At 28.7% G+C, this 19,995-nt stretch overlaps 1 protein-coding gene across 4 annotated transcripts in view; it reads right to left on the reverse strand.

The window, feature by feature from the left end:
* LOC107443319 (uncharacterized) overlaps positions 1-19,995 on the reverse strand; it is a 90,963-nt gene that overhangs the window by 44,226 nt on the left and 26,742 nt on the right. For 2 of the 4 annotated variants that reach the window (XM_087157158.1, XM_087157163.1), the window contains 3 exons: positions 13,139-13,255; positions 11,678-11,809; positions 7,814-9,674 (listed from right to left, as the gene is read on the reverse strand). In XM_087157158.1, coding sequence (XP_087013284.1) covers positions 8,110-9,674; positions 11,678-11,809; positions 13,139-13,255 — 1,814 coding nt within the window. In that variant the 3' untranslated portion in view covers positions 7,814-8,109. Of the gene's footprint in view, positions 1-7,813; positions 9,675-11,677; positions 11,810-13,138; positions 13,256-19,995 lie in introns of those variants that run through there. The other 2 variants (XM_087157157.1, XM_087157160.1) reach the window with 1 other exon arrangement.

Here is a 19,995-nt window from a genome sequence, read left to right on the forward strand (position 1 = left end):
TGTCTAATTATTACAATATTCTAATATAATACCTGATATAATAAGTATTCTATATTTATATTATATACCATCTAATTTTTCCAATCATCGAATTTATATTACCCATTGATACACGAACGTAAACTAGTGCAAACCGGTTTCAGCAGCTTAAAAACAATAAAGCTGTATAATATCACCTGATAATTAAGTTTTAAATAGAATATTTTAGTGCATCTTATAATTTGGCCAGGGACAGTGTATATATATCTTCCTAGTGACTGTTTTTTGGGAATAGTGAGGAAAAATAAACCACGGAAAATTTTTAATTTCTTCAGGTATAATGAAAATAAAAATTATAAAGTTGTTACAATTAAATTAATTATAGAAGTTGTTATAAATAATATATAGCGGATATTGTTTCATTTACATTAAACAACTAACACTAAAAAATGGAGTCACCTATTTATTATAAGACAATTAATCGTTTGACAGTGATTGCGCATCGAACATGATTTGTCAATTGACAAAGAATATGATTTGATTTGCATTCGTTTGGAAGGAGAGATGAAATCTGTGGATTCAATTCATCTTGGAAAGAGTGACTAGTCTTTTGCTCCAGAATTAGTGACTTTATTTTTGTGACTGTATTTAGGGTTAGAGGTGACGACCACATTAGAATTTCTTTCGCATGATTCCACTCTACATATGTTAGTGATTGATTTAAGACCAGAAACTTTTTAATTCTTTTCTCAGATAGTATAATTTCGTTTTTGTACAGCCTCACTTCAATCAGGCCCGGACTGGCCAGTAGGCAGACCGGGCAAATTCCCGGTGGGTCGGTCTGGCCTGAGGGCCGATTGTACCGAGCCAGCAGCGACAAATTTTTTTTTATACATTGCATGAATTCAAACAATATTGCGCAAATAATAATAATATTAAATAACATATATATGATATATGTGGTAATAATATTGTTTTAATATACAGGGTGATTCAGATCATGCGTGCTACCCATTTTTTTCGAGAATGGAGCAAATAATCGATTTGAAATAAAAAAATCTAATAACTAAATCGACCCCAAGGAATTCAATAGTGATATTGTTAATTTCCGGAAGTACCGGAATTTGAACACAGTTTTGATTTTTTAAATGGAAACCTATATTTTATTTGGCATCATTGGAGAGGGTTTTCGAAAAGAAGCAACTTTTACTTGAAATTTTTTTTATATCTCTTACTGTTCTCAAGATAATAGATACGAAAAAATTCTGATTATTTACTTCAATTTATCATTTTTATGAAAAATAATTCACTTAAATTATCAAAATCGCTTCAATTTTTATAAAACATGGGAAGAAAAGCACAAATGTGTTTTAATGAAGGTAAAAGACATTATGACGAAAAAAATTTTTTTTTAGTGAATATGTCAAAATCTATTTAATATGTATTTTTTCTTATCTATTATCTTGAAAATAGTAGGAGATATTAAAAAATATTTTAAGTAAAAGTTATTTCTTTTCAAAAACTCTCTTCAATGATGCCAAATAAGATATAGGTTTCTATTTAAAAAATATATGAAACATCGTGTATATGAGAGACTTCTTGCTGTTGTAGAGTGTATGCAAATCTTCAACTGGACAGAATGTGCTTTCTTTAGTGGATTCAGTTTTAAAGTCTTGTAATATAGATATAACAAAGTGCATCGGTAATTCAACTGACTGGGCTGCAAATATGTAAGGTGAATATAAAGGATTTTCTTCATGGCTTTCCAAAGAGTCCCTTGGTCAAATTCATGCGTGGTGTTATGCACATGTCTGAAATTTAATTTTAGGAGATACCACGAAGACACTAATTGAAAGTGCATAGTTTTTCAGCCTACTAAATAGCGTCGCAATATTTTTCCGTGAATCATACCAACGCATGAACATCTGGGAACAAAGTAACGAGCACGGAAATAAAAAAAAAGGCTCGCAACTATTGAAGAAACACGTTGGTGGTCCAAATATTCTGCATTAAAGAAAATGTTTGGTTAATTTTCAAACTCAGATTTTACTATTAAGCCGTTATATGTCACATTGATTACAAGTTTAGAAACTATACAACAAAATTCAAATTTCAAGCCAGATATCCGTGCAAAGGCAGAAATATTTTTGGAATCATTTTGCAAATATGAAACAGTAATCACCGTCAAAATATTCTCAAGAATATTTGAATTAACTACAACGCTCTCCCAATATTTGCAAACCTCTGGTTTAGACATCTTAAAGGCTTTTGGAATGGTATCACAAACGTGTTCAGAACATAAAAAAAATAGTGAGAGATTTTGAAGGTGTACAGTCCGCAAAAAAAAAAAAAGATATCACCCTGAATAACTTTTGTTCTAATGATCGGATTTTCACGATTTAAGTGTCAATCTTAATGGTTCCTGGGGGTGACCTCAAATATGCTAATTAATTAGTGCTAACTATTAATTAAGTTACGAAATCAGACACAAAAACGTACTTTCTCTGAATAAACATGCATTTTTTTTTACATATTTGGAATCCTGACCCTTAAAATAGGGGGGGTAGACAAAATTTCGAAAAGAATGGGTTGTAAATTAGGTCGCAATAAGGATTTATATATCTGGCGATGGTTTAAAAATATGCCAAATTACCTCGCCATAGAAGGGGAAATAATTTATAACAACCATAAAGAAACTGAATGAATGACAAGATGGGAAAAGATAGTGCTTCTCGTTGCTAAGCAACCATAATTTTTCGCGTTGCTTTCTGGGCTTTTTTTTTTTTTTTTTTTTTAAATCTCCTTTAAAAAGGAAATTTAAATAAATTAATAAATTATTTTTGATTCTCCAAGATTATAGAATCTTTGACTTTTTGCCTGACATTATTTATTTTTTTAAAGCTGTTTTAATGTAATTTGTATGACAGTTTTGAATTAAAACCAAATTTTCATAAGTTATCATAAATTTATGAAGAGCTTCTCAGGAAAGGAAAAAAAAAGTGATCAAGCAAAGGTGGACCTGAAAAAAGATAGCTATTCTGATGCATAATCGCAAAATTTTATAGTAATTAAATAGTTGTAAATATAAATAAAAACAAGAAAAACACGAAGAAAATTACGAGTTGATGTTATTTACACACTCCTTTCGTTAGTTCTTTAAAAAACATGATTAAAAGAAAATTAGGTTTATAATACCCTTAATTAAACAAGAGTAACAATTGTTACAGTTTTTACAATACTTTTTCAACTCTGACACTCTTTTCATGATATAACTTCTTTTGCCAACGATTTTGTCCCTTTTTTTTTGTTAGTTGAAACCAGCTTACGCATTCTTGTAATTTTTACATTTTATCTTTGAAATTTCAATCTCGAAAGACATGCATGAAGTGACGCCTAGTCCAAAGAATCTAAGTTAAATAGTTGTAAGGCCGATTATTACGAAAACAATTAACTACTCTGGTTCAATGAAACAATTACAGTAAAATTTGTGTTAGTTGACCACTTCATGTGCATTGTTTTAGTGGCCAACGTAGACAAGTGGTCAACTTATAGAAGGGGTGGGACATTGTTTACTTTTTCGTTTCCTACATGTTGCTATACATTTAAATTTTTTTTTTACTTGACTTAAAAATTTGATTTAGCAAATGGCCAAATGAATATCTCAAGAAATGTGTTTAAACCTAAACGAACTTCAATTTGTTACACAGAAATAATTTTAATATTTAACTAACTTTTTTAAAAAAAATTATTTTGTTAGTTATGCATGTGAAGTGTTTAATAAAAAAAATTTCTTAAAATATCAGAACACGAGAACATTGAAAACTTTAACAAAACAAAATTTTAACACTTCAAAATTTATTCTGTTATTACTACACATATAAGCCTATTTGCTCACTATTGCAACTGGAAGAGCAACTTTTCAACTAACACACCTGTTTTCAAAGAATGAATGAACGAAATGGTCAAAAGCTGACTCCCTACAGTTTCCCCAGATGGTCAACTCACAAAAGGGTTTAGATTAGCTTTTTACACTATTTCACTGAACAAGTTAAATATTAACATACATTGCAAAATGACAGAAAATTTTCTGAATTTTTTTTTTCTGGTCAACTTATGAGGGTTTTAGAATAGAATTTCATAATACTCCTAGACAAAATTAACTTATTTCAGTGGTCAACATACAAGATAGACAGGTGGTCAAGTTACAAAGGTTTTGCTTCTTTATTATGTAGGAAAATTTCCGTTCTTGATAATTGAGGTCAACTTATTCAGATGTAAAACTTACAAGTGTGGTCAACTTGGCAGGTTTCACTGTATAAATAAATCATTAATATTCTTGTTTTTTTATTACGAAATATTAGGAGAAATTTGTATACATAATTTCTTCAAAACGTGAGTTAAAACTATGATTATAAGTTATTTAAGAAGAAGAAAGTCAAATGGAGTAAAAGAACAATTTTTGAGATGATGATTCTAAAAAAAGCACGTTTTTCAAATCTTTTTACAATTTTTTATTTTAGTAGTTGTTTAACAAAACAAGGCATATCGAACATTTTCCTGATACAGCAATATTTTTTTGAACTGTGCAAAAGTTGAGAAATCATACAAACAACTTTTAAAGCAAATATTTTCAACTTTTTAAGACAAAAGGGTAACTTAAAAAGGTTAGCGCACAAGATTTTCTTTGAATGTTTAATTAAAATTGCATACCCATAGTTTTTTGTTCATTTAAAAAACAAAACAATCTGTTAAACTTTTCCCCTGTGCGCACATACGCATTTACTTTTCATTACTCGAATAAATAAGAAGCAATAAAAAAAAAAATTAATAATTTATCTTCATTTTTCGTAAACAATAGTATTTTTAGTAAATAGTCAGCTGTTCTGCTTCGAATGATATTGTGTGTGATCAGTAGAATATTTTTAATTTCTTAACAAGATTTAATTCTCAGATAGCTGGCAATAATTCTAAGTTTTCTTTCAATAAGAACTTAGCAATAATTTAAAAAGTAATTTTATTTTAAAGAAAAACATAAATTAAAGTACTTAAACGATTGATTATTATATTATTGGAAAAAATATACATAATAGAATTTAAAAAAAATTGCATTAAAATTCAATAAAAAAGTTAGAAAAATAATTCTGCGAAACACGCACAGACAGGTAATTTACAAATTTATTTTAAGATTAAGGCGATATATAAGATGTAAAGAAGTTTTAAAAAACTCTACTCTAAACTCAGCTGCACGACAGCCCATGGAGGGCCAAGGCCTACTGTGCCCATCTCAGTTTTCTGGACCTAGGGCTCTGGGGTGCAGGAGCAGATGTTCCGGTCAGGTGGTCAGCCGAACGCGGAACCCCCAGTGTTTAGTTCCCAATCATGCTTGGTACTTATTTATCGACCCACTGAAGGGATGAAAGGCTGAGTCAGCCTTGCCCGGCCCGAGGAACGACAGCGCGAAGCGCTACCGCTCAGCCACCGGGCGAAGTTTTAAGATGATTAAAAATGTTGACTACGCATTCGTATTAATAATTATAAAATATATATTCAAGAAATTGATAAATATATTATTCCAAATCTATGCATACGTATGTATATTATTGAAATTGTATCAGTTATTGAAAAAGAAAATCGAAAATTAAAAAATAATCACATTAAGTAAGCACAATCAGGTGCATAATCATATTCTATCAGAAGCACGCCTTTATAAAACTAGACATTCGTTGAATGAAGTGTTTTTTATTCAAAATGTTTTATTTATAATTTCTTTACTAAATTACAAATAAATTATTAAATGACTAAAAAGAAACATCGTATTTTATAGTTTGAAAGAAATAAAAATAAAAAGATTAGCAAACGATTATTAGCGAAAAAAATATGAATGAAATTTTACACTACGCGCGAGAAGTCAAGTTCCTCGCAAGTTTATCACATTTTAATATTAATCACCCCATTTAATCATTTTTTTAGTGTCGCCAAATTATTTTTTCAAAAATAATTAATTTTAATTTTTTTCAGCTTCTAATCAATAAAAACAGTTGAAACTTTAGATTTTTCTATTGAAAACTATGTAGATTATTATGGTATAAAAAAATTCATACCTTATAATTCAAAATTTTTTCATCCACAATTTAATTAAATAATAAAAAATAATTAATAATTATTAAAAATTATTTTTTTCATGAAATTATCTTTGGGTAAATGAGTTTTATGAGTGGGAGCAATTTTCTTCAAATTGCTTTATTAGTTCTGAAAATATGACTAAAAACGTAAAAAGTGAAATTAACATTAACGGGTACGAACTTTGGATCGCTCTCCTGACCAAACTATGGGGACCATATTTCCCAGATTGCGGCTACCCCCTATATTTTGAGGCTTAGAAATCCAAATATGTAAAAAAAAAAACATGTTTATTCAGAGAAAGTACGTTTTTGTGTCTGATTTCGTAACTTAATTAATAGTTAGCACTAATTAATTAGCATATTTGAGGTCACCCCCGGGAACCATTAAGATCGACACTTAGATCATGAAAATCCGATCATTAGAACAAAAGTTATTCAGGGTGATATCTTTTTTTTTTTGCTGACTGTACAATAAGTTACAGATGATTTCATTATTTGCTCAAATAAGGAGCTTGAAGAAACTGAAATTCAAACAAAGTTTCCATAAAAAAGATTGAAGAAAAGAAAATTGATGCCGGGTGAGACAGCGTCGAATGAAACAGTTTTTGATGATGAAACCACTGCATTTAAGATAAACGTCCATAACATTATTTTCAGCACAGTTGTAGCGTCAATGGAACGCCGATTTCTGGCAAATGGAAAATTGTACGCCGATTTTTCCTATCTAGATCCGAAACGTTTTCCTGAAAAACGTCTTAACAAGCTTCAATCTGGCGAACTAAATGAGCTAAGCAAACTCTTGCTAAAATTTGACGAAACAGCTATAGGTGAAAGTTTTCGGATTGAACTAAGAAATTTAGCTTTACATTGGGAAAAACTGAAAAATTCAGACTTAGGAGATAATAAAATAATCACAGAAGATCATTCAAATGAAATACGACTTTTCTTTGGAAACAGAAGAAGTAAGTCTAAAATGTGAGACACGCAGTGCGTTCAAAAATTGTGTTATTTGTTGCCACAAGATGTTACAACAGAGATTCAATTGATTGACCAATTCTTACAATTTAATTAGTCTAGCATTAAAATTTTTACTAGCATTGTCAAAAAGTCAGGTGGTTTGTGAAAGATCATTAAAAATAATTAAAAATAGAATGAGGAGTACTTTATCTTCTGATAATTTGAATGCTGTCATGGTAATGGCAGATAGAAAAAGATCTATTAATGAAATTAGATAGCGACGACATAATCGATCAAGTGGCAGAAAATAAAGAGCCTCTTCAAAAGTTAAATTTAATTTTAATTTAGTGACTTTCGAAGAAGCATCAAATCTATTTTTAAATTTTTTTATATAAATCATTCATGTATGTGTAGTATAATAAATATTTTTATTTACTCTTCATCTTTCACCTTCTTTTTGATTTTATCAACCTATTACCTCATAAGAACCATGTATTTTAAACTGAAATATATTCTATAAAGGATTAGTAAGCAATTTTTATCTACTTTCTTACTTCGATAAATTAACTTACGTTCATGAGAATTTATAAGTAAAAAATGACTAAGAATGATACATTAGGAGCCGCGTACGCTTCGTGCACGCGGTGTTTATGTGAGTTAGAGGGCCGATGTCTCCAAAATGCCCGGGCCGATTTTAGATCCCAGTCCGGGCCTGACTTCAATGATATTATCAAAAGATGCATTCAAAAGCAAGGTGGCATTTTCAAAAAAACCTTTACTCAGTGCATACTCTATACAACTACGGCAAATAAGTCGAAATTCTGCAATGTTTTTAATAGAAGACAAGTTGTAGTTTATAAATTTTCGTAACACATCGCCTTCTCTTTTTGATACAATGAACAGCATTGCTATTAATTGCTTGAAAAAATTATTGTCATTTTCTCGCAAAAAGTCTGCTTTAAATTGTTGAATTTCCTCTCTCGTCTCGGAAAAAACAATTCATAAACTGGTCCCCATGCTCATAGTTGGACAAAAATAATAAGTTTCAATGTTAAGTTAAGAAATGTTTTAATGTTTCAATTGACACAGATTGATAAGCCCATCTGAAGAAAGATGTAGCTGCTTGGATGTTACCCTCGTATATCCACTCAGCACAAATATGCCAATCTCCATATCCAATAAACCACGATTTCATCAGTCTATCAAGCTCTTTTTGCTCTAAAACATTCCTCTTATAGGGATAACATTCTGGTGGCAAGGTGGATTTTGATAATAACATGTGGAGTGAATTGAGATTATTTGAATAAATAGCACGTCTAAATTCAGGCCGAAAAAACATTAAGCAGATATATAGTTTAATCTCTTCGTCGGAAGCATAATTTAATATCCTAACAGCCATGTTTAGATTTTCTAATTGCAGCAAATGCAATAACACTTTGTAGCAAAGACATTTATTTTTCAGAAATGATCGTCTTAGTCTTAATGGACTGGCACTCCATATTTCTTTAAAAATCATCATTTCATTTCCACTTTTACTCATGTTAGAACTTATATTACGCATTATACGTGAATAAATGTCTTCTTGAAGATTATCCAATAGTTCAAAAATAGTGGACAAGAATATTCTTTGATATGGCCAACTTTCGAACAAAAACACTAATACGCGAGAATGATTCCGAAAAAATTCGGTCATTTGAGTTATACGATTGACATGAGATAATAAAAAACATAAAACATCAAAAAATTCTGACGAATACTGATAAGCTGAATCATTTTTGAATTCCACACATTGTTGAGTAGCTTGCAAAAGCCACTTACTCAAATGATCGTTTTTCTCCTGCTCCGACAATTTCTTCCAAAAAAACTTAATGGCGACTATGCTACCAATTTGAATCGAATAAGCAATCATATTTACATCAATACTAAGCTTATCATCGTATATTTTATCAGGATCAATGAGTCTAGTTAGAAAACTCCCTAAATCATTCTCGAGGACACATGTCCAATATATTATCAAATCATCCTCGCAATCATTACCTGAAGCGATTCTAAATCGGTTTCTCACTTCTTCTGGAATTTTCTCCCACAAATTTTTGACATATTCCTCTAAACAGTGAGAGCAGGCTATCTTATACAAATGGCCACTATCTAAACTTCCATTATCGAATATTTCCGTAAGGGATTTCACTATGTCAACTGTCCCCTCAACTGTCCAATAAATTGTACCATGTTTTATGTAATACTCCCTGAGATTTTCTTGATATCCTGTCAGTCTACCATAACTACGAAGCGCTTTCCACAACTGCAACATAATGGGTCGAATAACGTATGAGATTTCGGTCTTCAGCGATGAGGGCAAAGAGCTATTGGACAGTTTGTCTAATATTCTTCTCTGTAACTTTTCTATATTTTCGATATCTGCATGTAAGAAATAATACGCCATTTCATTCCTTATATCAGGCGTCGTCCATAGTCCAATTGCAATCGACACTACTGCAATGCGCTGCAGTGAAGGAGGTTCAGAAAAATTGTTTATTAAATCAGCTCTTTTAGTCGATTCTGTTTTTGAAGTTTGGAGTGTCCAGCTTTCAGATCTCTTCTCTTTACAGACTCCATCTGTAAAATACAATTTTTAACTTCAGTTTTGAATTAAAGATTCCAATGAAAACAGTTCAAAGAACATAATGCATACGTAATTTATCACGAACCTAAGTCATATATTTACTGGTTAAATGTTACTGGTTAAGAAGAAATCAAGTATTGTTTACAATTCTCAGGTTATGTATATTGCGATTTTTACGATTTTTTTCCTTTTAAACAAAACTGTTAGAAAATGAAAAATAAAGTGAGAACTTAAAAATCAAGTAAAAGAACAACTTTTTAACATCCTAAAATATATATATATATATGTAATAACAGGGCTCAAACCCTGTTATCAGTGTTGTCTTTAGCTTGAAATAATTGCAGTCTTAAGCCATCATACGTCCTAAACAGGTTTATTAAATGTAGGCTGGTATTGCTAACAATTCACGTTCCCACTCCTGCAAAGGAGGGGGAGTGGACAAGACTCCGGACAATCCCGGAACAGCTTATCAGGATCACATCAAGATGAAAAGGACACGCAAAACTATGCGTTCTTACGTTTTATACCAACATAGATTTGAAGTAAAGAGGCACATTTCGTACATTCCTTGTATCCTTACGCATTAAGACAAATCATTTCTGCTTCCTTATTTGGAATTGTAAAAGGGAACAATTCTAAAAATAACTCTTCCTTTGAAATATAAATCTATTTATATTTCAATGGTATGTTTTCAGCCTTGAATTCCCAAAATAGAATCTCTCTACGCTTATTCTTTAATAAAGACATTTTATGAAAACGAAAGAGATTTAATTCTTTTATTAATACAAAAGTATTTACTTTTTGTATTACATATATATATATAAAATAATAAAAACTAAATTAATAAAAATATTAAACAAATAATCTGCATTTAATGGAAATTAAATCAAGTTTAATTAACTGACTAACGTTTTTAAGAATAGAACAGAAAAAAAATGCTAAGTTTCTATTTATAAAAGTGACTGGTTTAAACGTAAATTTACGTTTTGCCCTGGTAAATACCTAATTTTTTTTGACTCTTGTTTTCCAGAAAACTCTCAGTGCGTATGAATCCTGCTCAATTGTTGTTTTAAATGTATAAATAATTTGGAAATATTTTATTAAAACTTTCTTATGGACAGCATCATAAAAGTTTTTCTCATTGAAAATGCTTAATGATTTCAAACATTAACAATCAACATAGTCTGTACTGCAGACAAGTGGAAAATTGAAGAATTCATAGTATATATTAATTTTTTTCCTAATGCAGACATATTATGAGAAACACAGCCTTGAATTTTTTCTGGGTATTATGAACATGCATGAAATAAAAATATATAAATTTAACAGCATTATATTATAAAGAGCGTAAAACTAAGAATTATTTGCAGTTGTATAAAACTTGACTTCATTAAAACTTCTGTGATGAATTTTTGAACCAAGGAAGATCCAAAAATAAACAGAAAAAAAAGTTCTTTAAGAGCTAATCATCTAGTTTCAACTAGTTTATTTTGAATTTGTAGATTGTTTTTACAACTTCCTTAAAAATGACGAATATTATATAACTAATATTAATAACTAATATTTATAATTAATTACACAGAAATGAATAATTAATTGCACAGAATTTTAATATTTATAATTAATTTAAATATTAAAATCATAAACAGGAAAAATAAATGTCACTTAATTAAAGTTAAATTTTAGAATATAAAGTTTTAAAGTATCATTCCCTAAAATAAAAAAATATATATATAATTAAGGTTAATTTAAAAATTATTTATTTTCACAAACTTAAACATCAACTCAAAGAATATCACACATACACTTTTTCTACACGAGAAATGTATACAGTATATTAATTTAGTTTTTCAAATGAAAATCACTTTTTCTTTTTAGCTAACAAGCAAAATTTATAGATAAATATAAGCATCTCACATAAATAGAAATAAAAAAGTATATTTTTTATAAAATGTAAAATGTTCTTTTACGTTCTAAATTAAATATTTAGTTTTACCGGAGGCTTGTTGAGATTGAGGAGCATTCGCTAGATGAGCAACTTGTGGAGCTGGCTGCTGTTGTTGTGGAGGAACAGGTGGCATGATAAAAGGAATAACTCCAGGAAGAGCATTAGGTAAGAAACCAGGCCCTGATTTTTTTTTTAATGAAAAGAAAGAAGAAAAAGGAATTGGTTAATGTAGATGTTTTGCTACATAATACTGGCTTTGTAGCCTTTACATTTATCTTGCAACTTAAAAAGTTGAAATGTTTGAACTGGCTCATTTAAAATTGAGGACAAATATAATTAATTTCTAAAAATAATAAAAAGATGAAAACAATTTTCCATCCTAATAAATTTAAGAGGAAAATAAATAAAAAGTTACAGAGACTTCATTTGAAATCAACCTTACATTTAACACTATAGAACAAGCAATTATCTAAATTATAAACTATACATTTCCAAATAAAAACTCATATTTACTTAAATTGAGAAGGAGTTTTTTCCATAAAAATTTACATTAAATTCAAAACCTATATGTAAGAAGGATAAAAAAATTGTTTGTAGTGATGCAAGTAAGCCATGCACGCAGTTTTAAGACCCCTTCATAAATAAAGTGAAATAACATTTGATAACAAAAATGGAAATCGCTCTAGCTAGTAATACCAGAGATCATGATATTCTGAAACGAAACATTTTAGGGTTAATTTAAAGTATTCTATAATTCGTACATTTCAGTATATTTTATAATTTAGATGAATCTGAAAATTAACTAACTCTCCTACTTTTAACTTCAAAAAAGTTTCAAAAACTCTTAACTTGCATACTGAAAATTATGGCAATTTACATTCATATACATGTTTGCTATACTCTAAATGTAACTATAATAAATTGTAACCCGACATAAGGGTATATATTACAAAGGTATAAATGCAGAAGTATAAAACTGGATATAAATTCTAAATATACAATTGTCAACCAACTGAATTTAATTATACATTGATATCACAATAATTCAAGTTTCTAGTTATAAATTATTCCAAATCAAATTTATTGCTGTTAAAAAAGAAAAATGTCACAAGAAGTCATATTCCTTATCATTTTTGCACCAAAGTAAATGGATAAATTCAAAATATTCAACAATCTTATATTTTGAAATTTGTCAAAATGCTTACTTATTTTTAACCAATCAATTTCATTTTTATTATTTTCAATTGACTTTGTTTATTGACAGCTTTTCTTTATATTCTGACAGAATAAAAATAATGCTTTACTTAGCAAAATAACATGCATCTTAAGTTTTAATTATTGTCTTTTATAAGACTAAATAATTGGTATTAAAATCAGTAAAGCATACACTTATTTATTTTCTATTGCAGTGTAATTACATTTATTTAAATAAATAATAAAAAAAACTTTTTAACATTTTTTAAATTTACTAAGTAAGACAGGAAAATAAGGTGATAATTTAACACTTACAAAAAGGCATCCAGGGAAAAGGTGGCATATACAAGGGAGGGGCATTTGTAGGTTGAGTACCAGCAAACGTGGAAGGTGCAGAAGAGGTTGATGGCCCAGGCTGACCCCCAGCAGGAGCTAACAATAAAGAAATCTATTAATTTATACTGAATATGAATTATTTAAAAACAATTTCAGGAAACTGATATTTGAAAGACGGATATTTTCGCGGATTTAAATTTTAAACTCTCAAATAATACTCCACAATGTTTCATAGTTTTAAAATGTAAAAACTTACATAAATTAAAGTCTAAATATATTACCGGGCAAATAAGAGCTAATAAAAATACACAAAACGACACAAAGAAAAATTTAGCTTTACATATTTCAGAAGCTAAATATAAAGTCTACATTGAATGAGACTTCTTTTACGTTATCAAATAACAGTCAGATATAAAACGTAGGATTGATAATAAGTTTTAATAATGTTAGTTTAAAATTTTAACAGTTCTTAATTGACTTGATAAAAAAAGTAAACTCAGAATGAAATCATACTAACTTAGAGTTATATTTAGTTGATAAGATGCTTACATATTTTTAACCAATCAATTTCATTTTTATTATTTTTAATTGACTTCGTTTATTGACAGCTTTTTTTAATATATTCTGACAGAATAAAAATAATGCTTTACTTAGCAAAATAACATGCATCAGTTTTAATTATTGTCTTTTATAAGACTAAATAATTGGTATTACAATCATTAAAACATACCCTTGTTTATTGCAATGTAATTACATTTATTTAAATAAATAATAAAAAAAAACTTTTTAACATCAGCTTTTTTTAATATATTCTGACAGAATAAAAATAATGCTTTACTTAGCAAAATATTATGCATCTTAAGTTAATTTAGTAAAAAAACTTTTTGAGTGCCCTATGTGCCAAAAAATAGCACATTAGTACGTAAATCAAACTTCATTTTAAATTATTTAACAAAATGTAAATGAAATATTTATAATTACTTTTCATAACTTTCATAACATTTAAAATATAAATCTTAACTACATCATGATTAAAAAATAACTAACTTAAAAAACATTAATTATTTTCCAAACACTTTTTAACACTTGCACACAAACTTCAAACAAAATTAAAAAAATAAATGTTGTAATACTTATGCACATTAAAAGCTTTTCTAAATTTCAACAGAGTTTGAACTCAAAATGAAATTATATTCCTGACTTTTACAGGTAGATTCATGTAAAATTAAAAAAAAATATATAAAAAATTAACAAAATTTTTATTTAATAAAATTGCAAATTAGAATTATAAATAAAATTGCAAATCTAAAAAAGACTAAAAGTAAACTAACAGTGGCGCAACAGCCCATAGAGGACCAGGGCCTGCTGTACCCATCTCAGTTTTCTTAACCTTGGGCGCTGGGGTGCAGGAGCAGATGTTCTGGTTAGATGGTCAGCCGAACGCGGAACACCCAATGTTTAGTTCCCAAGCATGTTTGGTACTCATTTATCAACCCACTGAAGGTATGGAAGGCTGAATCAACCTTGCCCGGCCCGAGGATCGAACCCAGGGCCTGTGGCATGAGAGCGCGAAGTGCTACCACTCAGCCACCGGGCGTCCTAAGAAAGACTTGATAAAATATTTTCATTTAAAAATTCACGTAATTTAAATTATGCCAACTTTAATACGGACTTGAAGCATTAGAGCCAAAATCATAAACACAACTGAAAGGGAAAATAAGACTGTGGGGAATTAACTGGGGAAATTTACTATTATAAAAAATAAAAAAAAATTATAATAATTATAAGCAGGAAGTTGTAGCCAAAAAAAAAAAATTAAAATGTATAAATAATCTGTGTATAATTGAAGCTAAATCATATTTAATCAACATAAGTTTTTAGAAAACAAAGACACCATAAACAATTAAATCCCAATATATTAGCGTCTTATCAGAACTGGTCAAAAGTATTGAAAGTCTTGCGGCCTTGCGGAATTTTGTTTTTAATGTAAATTTGTAAATTTTTCTCCTTTTGTTTTCTACTTACAACTGTAAGCCTCATGCTATACTTTGTGGTGCATGAGGAGTTTTAAGTCGTTTAAATAAAAATAAAAAATATATATATTAGCGTGAATTAAAAATTCATTATATGAAAGATAAGCATCAAAAAGATTGCATAACTCAATTAAGCAATACTAGTTTTCAAAAAATATATATTTTTAACACAAATATCAAATCATCATAAAAAGAAAATAACAAATATAATAAAAAGTTAATATTTAATTAATGTTATTCCATATTTATTAATTTAAATCAAATAGACCAAATAGCTCAAAAAAATAATGTTTCTTATCAACAGACAAGCAAAAAAATAAATAAAGAATAAAAATTTAACATTTTAGGGAAAAAAAAAACCTTTATTCCTTAGCTTAAAATAAATGTAAAAATTATCGTAAAATATTAGAAACGCAAATTTGTATACTTTTTTTTAAATTTAAGATATTTTTAACAAATAGGTTAATGAATACATTTTTGAATACCAATTATTAACTAGGTCTTTGTGGTAATTTCGTGTAGTTGGATCAACTGGAAATTGCAGGTGGCAAGCATAAAATGAGTAGTCGTATATTGATATACGTAAGATACATCGTACATACGTAAGATACATTTGACATCTTAAAAAAATATTTATCACACAAAATTTCATTTTTCTGAATTTAGAAAATTGTACTACTAACGAAAATTGTATCTTAAATTATGCAGAATTGCCTTTCCTTGTTCGAATTGAATAAATAAAAAAACAGTTAGTACGGAACAACAGTACGAAATCGTGCACAAATCTGAAACGTGAATACTGACACTATTGAAGAGCTTAGTGGAAGAACCAGGTAAGTGAAATTCTTAGGGTGATCTAAATAACAGATTTAGTGATTCTAAATATCAAGGTGGTTGTCTCAATATGGGTAAGTTAAATGTAGCAGAATGTTTTTGCTTACACTTTAATCTAAACATATTTCATTTTTTTTATAACCGTCGTTGAACAGGCGTCGCACTTTTGGGTATACGCCTACTAATATTCAACTTCGTAACTTAACAATTTAGAGCCCAACACAAAACAAAAGAGCTCCTGGATCAAACTAGCTATCTTGGAAAACTTTTTGATCAAACTTACTCTCATTAGCTTTATATGGAGTAGAAAACCACGAGAACCTCTCAAGGTTAGTCTGATGGCAAGAACCCATGACCCTATATATATATATATATATATATATATATATATATATATATATATATATATATATATATATATATATATATATATATATATATATATATATATATATATATATATATATATATATATATATATATATATATATATATATATATATATATATTCGCGTAAATGAAATCATAGAGGTCAATTTTAATTTTGGACGCGAGTACTAATACTTGACTTCATGTCAAAAGCTACAAAAACTGAAACATTTTAATAAAACACTGATTTGATGCTGTTAAAAGTTAATATCTTTATCGAAACTTTTAAAAATATAAACGGTTTAAAAGAAATTTAAACATTTTTTTAATTTTAACAGTTATATGATAGAAAGTTATATTTATAAATTTTTAACAAATAAAATTAAATCTTAACAAAATGTGCTTGAAAGAGTAACGAGAATTTTAAAAACAAAATATTTTTTTAATCGATTTTTAGGAGGAAACAAAAATAAAACGATTGAGATGGATGCATAGGAGTTGTTAAACGAAGCGATAGTGTAATGAATCTTCAAGTAATTAACAAAAAAATCGCTGTTTTATACTCTACACCAGTTTTCTTTTCTGATACAAGACAAAGCTGTCTTGTTCTTCAATTCCTCATGAAAATAATCGAGGTACTTTTCATGTTCCAGGATTTATTTTTCCAAATTTTGAAAAAATATCTCCATTTTGATTGCTAAAAGTACTATATTGACAACACGTGGTGGTTTAATCTTTAGGGGTTGCTAAAGAGATGTTTCATTCGCCAAATGTTTGACGATGGACATTTGTTAAAATTCAAGAGTCCCCACTTCAAAGATCGATTCATAACAATACATTTTCCCCTTTGACACATTGATGGATAATATCTATTGTTAAGACCCTCTACCCCACCTTCAGGTTGGAAAATCCTGGGATGGACAGGCCTGTCCAAATACATGAGATAAATACGGTTCTTGTTAACTTACTTGTTGTTGCAATTAACTACATGATATTGAAATTAATGCAAGTAAAATCTTTTTTATCTGATCACCTGCTTATTTTGAACCCGGAATCAAATCAAATTTGTCTAGAAAAGTTATTCTAAGTCCTAACTTAGTAAAGTTCTGAAGAAATTTTTTATGATATTAGTTTAACTATTCGAAAATTACTCATTTGATGAAATTAATTAAAAAGATAACCTATACCTTTCTGGGAATTGGTAATATAGAAAAATTATTAAGGGCTTTTGTAACTAGCTGGATTTAAACACATATAACAACATCGATTTCAAGATGTTGAAATTAATATAATGTTAAAGTTTTGTAGGGTATGTTTCAATCGACTATGTCAACGTTCGTCTAACTAAAGGTACCTCGAGATAGAATCGAGTTAACAAGTCTTACATACTACTGAATTGGTATTTAATATTATTAGTGATAGTTACGCCACATTTTCTTATTATATATAGGTATTAGTGTACTTATATTTTAAGAAATATATTTCTAATAAATACCTGGTATACATCACTAACAAAATATACGTATTTGTTTTTTAAACTTATTAGTATAATTATAATTCATTCTGCTAATTAATCTCCGTTATTAGGATACATGGGACATATTGTTATACATAATATATAAATATACAATCAAACCCCTCTATAGTGAACCTTCAAGGGAACGAAATTTCAGTTCACTATAACCGGGAGTCCACTATATCCATACTACAAACAATTTTAACTAATTTTTTCGAACTGCTCCCTTTTATTACGCATTACTTAAATAAATGACTTATAAAAAGAAATGAAAAAAGTATTAAAAAAACAACATGTAGTAACAAAAAATGTGCTAACTTTTATTTCTTATTACTCTTCGTCTCGCCGTCAAAAAATTTAGGTATGGAAACTGAGATAGAAGAAGCAAACAAGAAAAAATGCTTATGGCTGCATTCCACTCTATAGGTGGTTTTAAAAATCTGTAGGGGAGAGGGTGGCACATGTGAAGAGGGGGCACATGTAAACATGGTATGTTTTACCAATATAATTTCAAATAAAAAATCTCGAAAAATTTTCAATTGATGGCAGTACTAGTTCTACCTCTCTGCAAAACTTTCAGAACAATGAGACATTTTGTTTTTCTATTCTGACAATTTCTTTGTATCAGCTGGTGTTGTATATATTATAATCACTCGCTTCTTCAAGTGAAAGCATAGTATAAATCAACTAATAAACTAAAATTAACTATTGCAGACCATTATATGAGCATTCACGTAAGTTTATGACAACTATTTTTTTTTTACTCAATTAAAAATTCTTTATTTTTCAAGTTAGGTTTAGGAAGGATGATGGGGCACTTGTGAACAAAACATCTGGGGCAGATGTGAACAGTTCACATGTGCCCCTACATAGTATTAAAATTTTTATCCTCATAATATTAAAAGTTTAAAAAATATGCATGTATTTAAAATTATTATTATTTTATTTTCCATAATTAATTTATAAATTTTTTCTTTAAAAAAAATTTTTTTTTAATTAAATGGTTGATCGCGCATCACGCTTATTAACTGATACACCTGAGAAAGATAGAATTGCTAAAGCTACAAATGAAAAGATAGAAAAAATGAAAATAAAATCATGACAGAGTATTAGAGAAGAAAGAAAAAGGTCCATTACAACTCCTGAGGAACATGAAGTTGCGAAAAACCCAACTGCGGAAAAATTATTGTACAGCTGAAAAATTATTTTCTTATTGACAGTACTGTTGTACAATTTAAATTCAGATAGTAAGCTACAACCCCTTCAGTATAATGCGTATCTATACCTGTTATATTGAAGATTTTTTTTCCTTGAAATATGATGATTGCTTTGTGTATTTAATCTTGTTCATATGTGCCCCCAATAGGGGCACATGTGAACAATTAAAGTCATTTTTCTAAAATATCATAAAGTAAAGAAATATTTTATTGAGAAATCTCAAAAAATTCCATAAGACAAAGAAAAGAATATTTAAACATATGGACTTCTTCACTGTGAGAAATTGATGATATTTTTTGAAAAATGTAGAAATAAAAAAATTTGTTCATATGTGCCCCTCTCTCCCCTATATGTATATTATATAGAAATTTCAAAATTGCCAACAAATGAAAAAAAAAATCATTCGAAGACAGAAAACAGTTCATAATATCCAATTTCCTCTCTTCTTTTGGTTCATTATATCCTCAAAAAATAATATTATATGTGTATAGCAAGGCAAGGGAGCAAACATTTCGTTCTCTATATCCAAGAGTTCACTATAAGAATAACACAATGTTAAGAAATGATAGCAAAAAACAGGAGACTAATTCTTCTCTATTAGCTGACTCCTTGACTTGCATTGAAAGTAGTCAGTTGAAACGGGGAACGCTCTCTATTAATTTTAAAATTTGTGTACTGCTTTTTTACTCGTCCAATATAAATCGTGGGTAAAAAGATTCAAAAATTTTGAGAAAAGAACAAACAAAAAACAATTGAATACTTACAGACCAGCATAAGCTATTTAATTTGAAATAAATATTTAATTTAAATGTCGAACTCTCTTCCCAAGTACTGGAAATATAAAACAACTGCATCGGAAGTTTAAC

This window comes from Parasteatoda tepidariorum, chromosome 2 (genome assembly GCF_982258835.1).
Source record: "Parasteatoda tepidariorum strain Cologne lab strain chromosome 2, Ptep-v5.0, whole genome shotgun sequence".
NCBI lineage: Eukaryota > Metazoa > Arthropoda > Arachnida > Araneae > Theridiidae > Parasteatoda > Parasteatoda tepidariorum.